The sequence below is a fragment of the Rosa rugosa genome, chromosome 7 (genome assembly GCF_958449725.1).
Source record: "Rosa rugosa chromosome 7, drRosRugo1.1, whole genome shotgun sequence".
Taxonomy (NCBI): domain Eukaryota; kingdom Viridiplantae; phylum Streptophyta; class Magnoliopsida; order Rosales; family Rosaceae; genus Rosa; species Rosa rugosa.
The window spans coordinates 11,333,833-11,343,446 of NC_084826.1; the positions used below are offsets into that span (position 1 = coordinate 11,333,833).

Consider the following 9,614-nt stretch of genomic DNA (forward strand, 5'->3'; position numbering starts at 1 on the left):
CATAAACATACTAGACTTTTGATGAAATCACTACATAATGGACAAGTATGTACGTTTTGAAGTAAACAAATAAACATGTGACACATTAGGGTAGCTCATTTTTGGCTTCCTTTACTTCAGAAATTTGTTTTATTCGTTAAAAAAAAAGGTCCTCGAGTAGCTTATGAATGACTTGGTGCTTAATGAATCTTCCATCCTTCTAAATGTTGGTTCTTTCCATTCAAAATTTGGTAAAAAATTCAAGGGCAAATTACTATTCACACCCTGTACTTTGGGGTGGGTCGACAGTTTAGTCCCTAACATTTCAATTTTAACAAATAACTCCCCAAACATTCAAATTTCAGACATTTTGGTCTAAAATGACCATTTTACCCCTCGGTTCTTCTTCTTCTTTTTTTTCTTCTTTTTTTAATTCTTCTCTCTTTTTTTTGGTTATTTTTTCTGCTTCCCTCTCACTCTCTCTCTCTCTCTCTCAACAACCACACCAGAACCTTCACTGAACCAACAATGGCGTCTTCTTCTTCTTCTTCCTACTGCACCCGCTGGCACGCCATACTCTACTCCACCATGGCCGTCATACTCGCCGCCATCGCAATCTCCATGACCCTCCGCTCCGACCCCACCGCCCAAACCCCCAAATCCGCCACACCCATCAGCCAAAGTTGCGACCGCCAACAACAATTGCCACCTATTTCACCAAGCAACATTTACAGAAGTAAAAAACAAGGTTGAGCACAGAAACTCGCAGATGACAATCATATACATCATTACCTCCACCCCACTGCGGCAGGCCATTGCAACTTCTCTCGCAATTAGCATTGTTATCTGTGCAATCACAAAACACATATCGACACTCATTTAATGGAACTAACACAACAAAACAGACTATTAACAATGATCGTGCATATTTCACTCGACGAATTAATGGAAGTGCATACAACCTTTGGGTCAATGTTGTTAGCAGCAGTGCCAGCTAGAGCAGCACCACTGACTTTGAACACCACTCTTCGCCATTTAAGACTAATTTTCGGCTGCTTATTTATCTGAGTTACAGGACTAGTAATTGCACTTGCATTTCTGCCAAAAACAAACAGAGAGTGACCAACTGTACTGCACCATCACCAAACAGAAAGCACCAAAAAAAAAACATCAAAAATTTTCGAACCTCTTTGATTTCTGAGGCGTGGCACCGGAGGAAGTAATGCCTCTGTCATCATCAGAGGTGGCCTTCGCCGGAAGCGAATTGTCGACGATCTGCTCCATTATCTTGAACCAAGGCCAATGACTCCGCGAATTTCCAGAATTGGTCATCCTGTGCCTCTCGAGCTTGTACCTCTTCTTCAAATTATCGACCTTGTTCTTACACTGCTCGACGCTCTTGGTTTGCCTCAGACATCTGGCTCCTGATCACGGCCACCTCCTCCCAATCCCGGCCTCTCAGATTTCCCCAATTCAGCTGCGTGAACTTGTCCATGTACGCATCGAGAAGGCAAGCGATCGCGCCGCCGCTCCACTCCTCGCGATCCTTCCGGTACTCTCCGGCGGCCACGGCCGAGGATTTCGATCTCCTGATGATGGTGTACCAACCTCCTCCTCCTCCTCCTTCGCCACCACCGCCGCCGCCGGCTCCTTCGCTGAGCTCATCGGATTGGTCCTTTATCTTCGACGCGACATCGTTCTGATCTGTGCGGCTGTCGAAGGGTTATTTTTTTTGCTATGCTTCCATGGCGTCAAGTTGGCGGCGGGACGACGAGGGAGGCTACGCGAGTTGGCGAGAGAAGAGAAGAGAGAGAGAGAGAGAGAGTGAGAGGGAAGCAGAAAAAATAACCAAAAAAAAAGAGAGAAGAATTTATAAAAAATAAAAAATAAAAAAAAACGAGGGGTAAAATGGTCATTTTAGACCAAACTGTGTAAAATTTGAATGTTTGAGGAGTTATTTGTTAAAATTGAAATGTTAGGGACTAAACTGTCGACGCACCCAAAGTACAGGGTGTGAACAGTAATTTGCCCAAAATTCAACCTCTTACATTCAAAAGGTTAAGTATTTAGCTTTAGAAATAACAGTGGATGGATTTATGAATTCTAGATACAGTTAGAACATAGTATACATCCTCTTGGCTCTTGTACAACCCTGACTTCAGAATTCTTCCTGGAAGACGATGATTTCATGCGCGCAAATCACAACCTTGAAGATGACACTGCTTCCTCTCCTTGAAGAAATAGGTAGACAAAGGTGCCATATGCGATACAAACTCCAGTTAGCATAACCACCAGCATTGCCTCTAATGATATGTACGGACTAATAAAGAAGATGACTGCAACAGCACCGCTCTGCCACACCTTGAGCTGTGCAAAGGCTCCTTCCTGTAAACCAATAGTAACAAACACATTTTGATTAAAGAAACGAAAACCACTTTTTTGAACTTCATAAAATTAAGAAGATATTAAAGGAGAAACGATAGAGGAACAAGTTTGTCAAGTACAGTATCGCGCTTGAAGAATATCCCTAGCAAAGCACTGATCTGTGTGTTGAAGACTCCATCACCAATACCCAATAAAGCTGCCATTATTGCAATGCTAATTACTCCGCTTGCTCGGCTGCATTGTAACATCAAGGTAAAGTCAGGAATTAGAGGTGACAAGAGTTCAAAATTAGATATTAATTACAATAACAACTTCAGGCTCTTCAAACTGTTGTATGTGACATCCGCCAACCTGAAATTTAGAAGAAGCCAGACGAATACAATAGCCTGAAGGAGAGCTCCACCGGAAACTATAAGACTGATGGACTTGAGACCAGATGTGAGTCGACCAGCAACGAGTGAGCACTGACAGAAGTTTTACCCAAGTATGAGATGACAAATATACAGAACAGAAGTCACTGTACACATATGACATACACATATCTGTCTTATAAAACAGAATCTTATATCCTGTCTATCAAGCACAGAATGTACGGATTTTAGTATGTGATATAACCAACAGCTTCATCTGCTGCAGAGAAAAAGCTTTAATAACAATAGAAGGTTTTTTGTTTCTCTAAAGCAAATGCCAAGATACTTATTGCAAATCCTATCCACCTAACCAAGAATAAATGGGAACAATATAATGCCATCGCACCAAATGCTATCTCTATTCTCTACCAAACTGCAACTGCTACTTCAAATGTTATGTCAAGCTGTTTCTGGATACTTACTATTGCATCAAAAAAGCCATAAACTGCCATTGCACCACCCACGCCAGACATACCGAGTGTTGGAGTAACAACATACTTGGTGAATTCGGCCCTATAATGACAAGAATAAGAAACGTAAAACAAGTTGGTTTGCCCATAAGAAAGCAGGTAGATATACTTAATTAAAGTAATCAATTACCATACAAATGCTTGTTGTAACCCTGTATACGCCATAAGGGGGATGATCAATAGCATTCGTACATCGAACAAAGGAGTGATAACAGACTTCAGAAAAGATATCAGAGAAGCATAGAAGTTGCAAGAAGAATTTTGATAATCCTTTTCTACATTATTCCTGTTGTTTAAGAAGCACATCAGTATGATCCCTAAGGTCATACTGCAGAGAAACATGGCGTACAAGAACTTTGTCTGACCAGGAGTTCCCTCCTGCGGTGATAAGAAAGATGAGATCATTTCACATTTTCAAAGGCATAATTCTGTTCCATATATAGAAAGGACATGCAAGAAACCAAAAGTTAACTAAAAGGATTAGCACATACGCTTCCATCTCTTAGGATGGCAAGTGACAAGAGATTTCCGACAAACTGCAAAAGTTCATAGCAAAGATTATAAGACAAATGACTAAATGTGATTAATAATGAAACACAAATTCATCGAAAAAGCAACATTCATAAAAAAAATAAAAAAAAGAGATGAGATGGATTAATTCACCTGACGACAAGCAAACATTCCCCAGAATTCTCCATTGAAGTTGCCAATAGTTGTTCCTTCATGTAAGTTATTATCTCTTGCATGACTACGCGCAGCAGAAGTTAGATATGTCCCCTGATGTACCCACAATTAATAAGGTGAGAACTAGAATTTCCAGTGTCAATTTGACACCCAGTTAGTAAGATTCTATAAGGACTTGAAACAAATATGAGTACCTGCTCAACCCATATTATTGAAGAGGCAAATCCGAGGTATAAAGAAATTGGATACATAATGTACCTACATGGAAATAGTTCATAAGCTAAATGCATTGTGAATAATATATTGTGTTGCATTTGATCATGACAATTTTCATGGTCACCAACCATTATCGATCAAAATCTAAAAATTCGCTCCAAATCCCATAAAACATTTGCCCTTTAATCATTGGACTTTGATCAAACACTTGTGAACATGGATTTTCATTGACAATGGTAAATTAAGAGAAATCAATCTGTAAATTAAGAGAGATCAGATCACAGTGAGTAGCAATACCAAGTTTGTTTGATCAAATGTACAGCTATAAACAACCAGTAGCCAGTAGTCCCAAGCATCAAAGCAGTCTTTGATCCAAGAGCTCGAACCACCGGAGACGCCACCAAAGAGAAGAGTGCAAAAGACAAGTACACAATCCCAAGCGACGTTGTCCCCAAACCCTTGTCCTGCAGAATCAATCAAGCCAAAGATGAAAACAAAATCAAATCAGAACATTTCAACGTTTTCTTATTTTCTATTACACTCAGTAATTAACCAAACAGACACACTCACAGTGTTGACAGAGCTCTCCAGATTCTGGGCGGCGCCAAAAGCCAGAAATATCAGCAAGAAGGAAAAGCTCAGAATGTGCACATCTCTGGCATGAGTGCTCTTCTGGGTCAGCACCGGCGAGTCATCGCTGGGGAGCAGTGGCTTCTCTATATCATTATGAGAATCCAGAGACTCCATAGCTAGCCAGCAAAAGCTTCAAGTTCGAGTTTCTATCTTTATCCTGAGAACCGATAGCTCTATAACACTAATTAGTAGAGTCCTTCTAGAAATAAACGTGTGGGTGAGTCACCAAAGAGATTGAGTCTGATTGCTTTGAAATAGTTAGATAAACTCTAAACTCTGTCTGTTTGCTCATAAAAGGGTGCATGAGGGTGTGACAATGATTCTGAGGTTCTTGTCTGAGCTAGAAATAATATTAAAGAAACCCCAGAAGCGCCATGCAGTGGCAGTCGCCGTAAAAAAAAAGTATTATCTTCTTTACGTAATGATGTGGCTTTGGCATTGACAGATATCAATGATGAATGATTATGCAGAATTGGGCTCAGTGCATGCATTCATGTATAAAAGTATATAACTGAGTTGTCTTCATCATTCATTACCTGACTACCTGTTATACGCGGTGTCTCGACCATGTGAATATGCAGCAGCAGCTTTGTTTTACTATTTCGCCCTCTTCAATTCAAGCTGTTTTCTTTGAACTGTTGCTCATAGGTATGGGCATTTTAGAACCTTCACAGTGAGGTCATGGCTTTACGACTCGTAACCAGATTGGTCTTTTACATGTTTTGGCATTAAGTTAAGTTTGTAAGACGGAAAAAGTTGAAAGTCTATTAATGCGGTCCCTAAATTAGACCACTCCTAATATGTTTATAGTGTCTGGATTAGATCAAAGCACCCTGGATGCCACCTAGCTATTTGATTTGATAGAATATCATGTGGGAGTTCTGAACCTTGATCCTCCTAGTGGGCGATCATGGATGACTGGATGTGGACAATCAAATTCACAAGTTGGCATACACTTTCGATCTAAATCATATCACTTTTGTTTTTGCTTTTGTGTTTAATTTTTATGTCTTGAAAGAGTGAATTTGTAGAATCGAAGGAGCATATTCTCAGCTGCAACTACAAAGCATTTTGAGACCAGGTTTTCATGAGACTACTTTCGAGTTGTTTAGCGAGAATTTCATTATACGTAACACAACATGTTGACAGTAGAGATGAAGAGTTTACGCTAAATCCTATAGAGCACACAAAACTTTTTACCTTTGCTCACATCTGGAGTTTTGTTTGTCTTAGACTCCTGTGTTTTTACAAACAAGATTGTGATACCATGTTATAACTGCTTTGTATCAAAAGTTTGGAACTGTCATGAAGTCAATTAACACTGCATAGCATATAATTAGCAAAACCACTACTAATTGGTGAATAAGCTCATTCACCCTAAGAGTGAACCTAAGAATTGTCCTTAATGTTACTACGAACCCGTGGTTACTACGAGATCCGATATGGTATTACGGAATTAGTAAGAGAATAAGCTCAAATACAGGAAAATCAGATATGTGTAACTTTATACTACAACATGGCTTGAAGGGTTCTCCCATTTGGCTAGTTCTTGAAACTCTTTCTCCATCTCTTGTACTTCCCTCAGCAGACTAGTGATGCAGAATCCTAGGCCACCCAAACACAGAACCACCTGGCTCTTAAGCTTCTCATCTTTCTCGCCTTCACCGGTATCAATTCCATCCGATACATAGTTGGAATGTTGAAGAAAAGAACTTAAAATGGAACACTCATCATCTTCCTCATGTAATGCTCCCAACTCCATGTCATGTTTGTCATGTACTGCAAGAGACTTCTTGGAAGACAACTCTTGAAGGCATTGAAGTGAGGAGCAGACTATATTCTTGAAAAGATCTAGATCATTCTTCATGCCCTTGATGTGGCTTTGGAGGTACTCTGCAGCAACTTCAAATCTTTTTAATGCCAGTGATAGAGATTGTACTTTGTTGGACATAAAAAGTGAAAGGTCAGCCATCTTTAATACAGACCTCAGGAGCTTACGATAACAAGCGCTGTTGAAAGGGATGAACCAGAAATTAGGCTCCAACTCAGCTTCAACAACAAACTTCTCAAATTGATCGAGATGGGACTTCAAATTGTCCTGTTTCTGTTTCAGTGCTGGAAGGATTGAAGCTTGCAGGTTGCTTTGGTTATTGTCAAAGAGAACTATATCTTTGATGCATTCTTGAAGAGCTCCCAAGCAATGTGAAAGTTCAAGTTTTACTAGAGGTGCTGCTCTTAATTGACATGAGAGAATCTCTATGGTGAAGAAACAGATCAATCCAATTACAGCCTCTGTGATCCTAGCAATTGCAAAATCGATAGGAGGGCCATAATTTTTCCTACCAAGTATTAGTAATGCCCCAACAGCTGCTGATATCCCACCAGCTTGACCATACATCCTGCTGTGCCTTAGAAAACTTGTGAATATTAACCAAGGAATAAGAGGTAAGAAGCTTATATCCTCAAACTTTTGGAAAACAAAACAGCACAAGATTCCATAGATTGATCCCATTGCTGTTGATTGTGCTCGAGCATTGGCAAGTGTAAATGTCGCTTGTCTTCCGGTGACAAAACTTATTGCAATTGTGAGTCCTGCCCAATACGCTTCTTTTTCATTATAAATCAAACCAAATAGCACAACAAGACCTAGAGAAAGCGAGCACTTAAATGCAAAAAGTAAACTTGCTTTGCTTGGTATCATGTGAGTCAGAAAGAACGAGAATGTTTGGGAATTTTCAGATGATTCATTTCTTCTCCAAAATGGAGTATATATATACATCAAGGACCTACTAAACAACTGAATAATATTCCTATTCCTAATAATTCTGCCACTACTGTCTACCACCATTGTCACCCACCGCACCATTGTCACCTACTGCTCCACTATTCTTTGTATGCCACCATTCCACCACTCACACCAACACTCCCCCTCAAGTTGGTGCATACAGATCACGGATGCCCAACTTGTCAAGTGAGTCATAAAAAGCTTTAGTCGAGAGAGCCTTTGTAAGAATATCTGCCAACTGTTCTTCAGTAGGAACGAAGGGAAACAAAATGATCTGTCCATCCAGCTTCTCTTTAATGAAGTGTCGATCTACCTCCACATGTTTCGTGCGATCGTGCTGAACAGGATTGTGAGCAATTTCAATTGCAGCTTTGTTATCACAATAAAGCAGCATAGCCTTTTTCTGTCTGAACCCCAAATCATTCAATAAATTTCTCAACCACAACATCTCACAAAGTCCTCGAGCCATTCCTCTATACTCTGCTTCAGCACTAGAGCGAGCCACCACCTTTTGTTTCTTGCTCTTCCAAGTAACCAAGTTACCACCCACAAATGTGAAGTAGCCCGAAGTAGACCTCCGATCTGTAATACTACCTGCCCAGTCTGCATCTGTGTATCCGGAAACATCCAAGTGACTGTATTTTGAAAAGATTAATCCCTTCCCTGGAGCAGACTTTAAATACTGCAAGATACGAAATACAGCATCCATATGGGCTTCACTGGGATTATGCATAAACTGACTCACCACACTAACTGCATAAGCTAAATCTGGTCTAGTGTGGGATAAATAAATCAACCGTCCAACTAACCTCTGGTATCTCCCTTTATTTGTAGGTACTTGATCTAAATACTCTGCTAACCGATGGTTCTGCTCGATAGGAGTAGCAACCGGTTTACAATCAAGCATACCTGTTTCTGCCAGCAAGTCTAGGACATACTTTCTCTGACTCAACACAATACAATCCTTGCCACGAGCAACTTCAATTCCCAAGAAATATTTCAAATTACCCAAATCTTTCATCTCAAATTCAGAGGACAACTGACCATGTAACCTTTGAATTTCCTCAATGTCATCACCTGTCACAACCATGTCATCAACATAAATAATCAAGGCAGTCACTTTACCACACCGATGTTTAAGAAACAAGGTATGATCTGAATTGCTCTGTCGGTACCCAATTTTCTTCATGAACTTGGTGAACCGGCCAAACCAAGCTCTGGGAGACTGCTTCAAGCCATAAAGCGACTTCTTCAATTTGCACACCACCTGCTCTCCAGTGGAAGTACCATATCCAGGAGGCAAATCCATATAAACCTCTTCATGCAGATCACCATGCAAGAATGCATTCTTAACATCAAATTGTTGCAAAGGCCAATCAAGATTAGCAGCTAACGAAAGAAGTACCCGAATTGTGTTAATTTTGGCCACTGGTGCAAATGTCTCATCATAATCCACTCCATACTTCTGAGTATAACCTTTAGCCACTAATCTTGCCTTGTACCGATCCACTGAACCATCTGAATTATGTTTCACTGTATACACCCACCGACAACCAACTGTCTTCTTCCCTGGTGGTAATGACACCAACTCCCACGTACAATTCTTCTCAAGAGCATCCATCTCGACTGTCATTGCTTTCATCCACTTCTCATCCTTCATGGCATCCTGCACTTTACTAGGAAGAGACACAGAAGATAATTGATTCACAAAGGCTGCATACGGTTTAGATAACCTATGGGTCGACACATATTTAGCAACAGGGTATTTAGCCTTAGCACTTAGAGTAGGTTCATAGTGTTTCGGAGGCTGACCACGGGTTGAACGACTGGGCAAGATTTTGGTAGGAACACTACCTGACACAGAAGAACTATTAGACAAGGAGAGATTAGGACATACCTCGGGTGATGATTGAGTAGGTGAGACCACTGAAGGAGAGGGAGAGACGGAAGAATTGTTTAAAACACCATCAGAAGACTGCAGAACATTATCGGAAACAGGGTCTGAAACGATCTCTCCGGCCGACTGGTCAGACTGATCCGGTTGACCAGTCG

The 9,614-nt window shown here is 40.6% G+C and overlaps 3 protein-coding genes across 3 annotated transcripts; all 3 read right to left on the minus strand.

Annotated features, from left to right (window-relative positions):
* Nucleotides 1-640: 640 nt before the first annotated feature.
* LOC133720355 (uridylate kinase PUMPKIN, chloroplastic-like) lies at nucleotides 641-1,590 on the minus strand. Its single transcript, XM_062146612.1, has 4 exons — nucleotides 1,166-1,590; nucleotides 942-1,077; nucleotides 772-825; nucleotides 641-688 (listed from the first exon to the last, which is right to left on the minus strand). The coding sequence occupies exons 1-4, from the start codon at nucleotides 1,309-1,311 to the stop codon at nucleotides 653-655; spliced, it is 372 nt and encodes a 123-aa protein (XP_062002596.1). The 5' UTR covers nucleotides 1,312-1,590; the 3' UTR covers nucleotides 641-652.
* A 394-nt stretch (nucleotides 1,591-1,984) lies between these two features.
* On the minus strand, nucleotides 1,985-5,350 carry LOC133722018 (UNC93-like protein 3). The gene is made up of 11 exons (XM_062148806.1): nucleotides 5,314-5,350; nucleotides 4,715-4,934; nucleotides 4,442-4,608; nucleotides 4,123-4,186; nucleotides 3,908-4,021; nucleotides 3,736-3,780; nucleotides 3,375-3,622; nucleotides 3,197-3,287; nucleotides 2,716-2,828; nucleotides 2,484-2,598; nucleotides 1,985-2,364 (listed from the first exon to the last, which is right to left on the minus strand). Exons 2-11 carry the CDS (start codon nucleotides 4,889-4,891, stop codon nucleotides 2,179-2,181), a joined length of 1,320 nt encoding a protein of 439 aa, XP_062004790.1. The 5' UTR covers nucleotides 4,892-4,934; nucleotides 5,314-5,350; the 3' UTR covers nucleotides 1,985-2,178.
* Nucleotides 5,351-6,281: 931 nt separating this feature from the next.
* LOC133722826 (uncharacterized) lies at nucleotides 6,282-7,478 on the minus strand. Its single transcript, XM_062149689.1, has one exon. The coding sequence runs from the start codon at nucleotides 7,476-7,478 to the stop codon at nucleotides 6,282-6,284; it is 1,197 nt and encodes a 398-aa protein (XP_062005673.1).
* Nucleotides 7,479-9,614: the final 2,136 nt, after the last annotated feature.

Coding starts and splice junctions, on each gene's coding strand:
- LOC133722826 (XM_062149689.1), bottom strand. CDS start 7,478: ATGATACCAAGCAAAGCAAGTTTACTTTTTGCATTTAAGTGCTCGCTT.
- LOC133720355 (XM_062146612.1), bottom strand. CDS start 1,311: ATGACCAATTCTGGAAATTCGCGGAGTCATTGGCCTTGGTTCAAGATA. Junction 826..941: donor CTAACAACATTGACCCAAAG/GTTGTATGCACT, acceptor GTGATTGCACAG/ATAACAATGCTAATTGCGAG. Junction 689..771: donor CCTGCCGCAGTGGGGTGGAG/GTAATGATGTAT, acceptor TTGGTGAAATAG/GTGGCAATTGTTGTTGGCGG.
- LOC133722018 (XM_062148806.1), bottom strand. CDS start 4,891: ATGGAGTCTCTGGATTCTCATAATGATATAGAGAAGCCACTGCTCCCC. Junction 4,022..4,122: donor CAATAATATGGGTTGAGCAG/GTACTCATATTT, acceptor TGGGTACATCAG/GGGACATATCTAACTTCTGC. Junction 2,365..2,483: donor TATTCTTCAAGCGCGATACT/GTACTTGACAAA, acceptor ATTGGTTTACAG/GAAGGAGCCTTTGCACAGCT.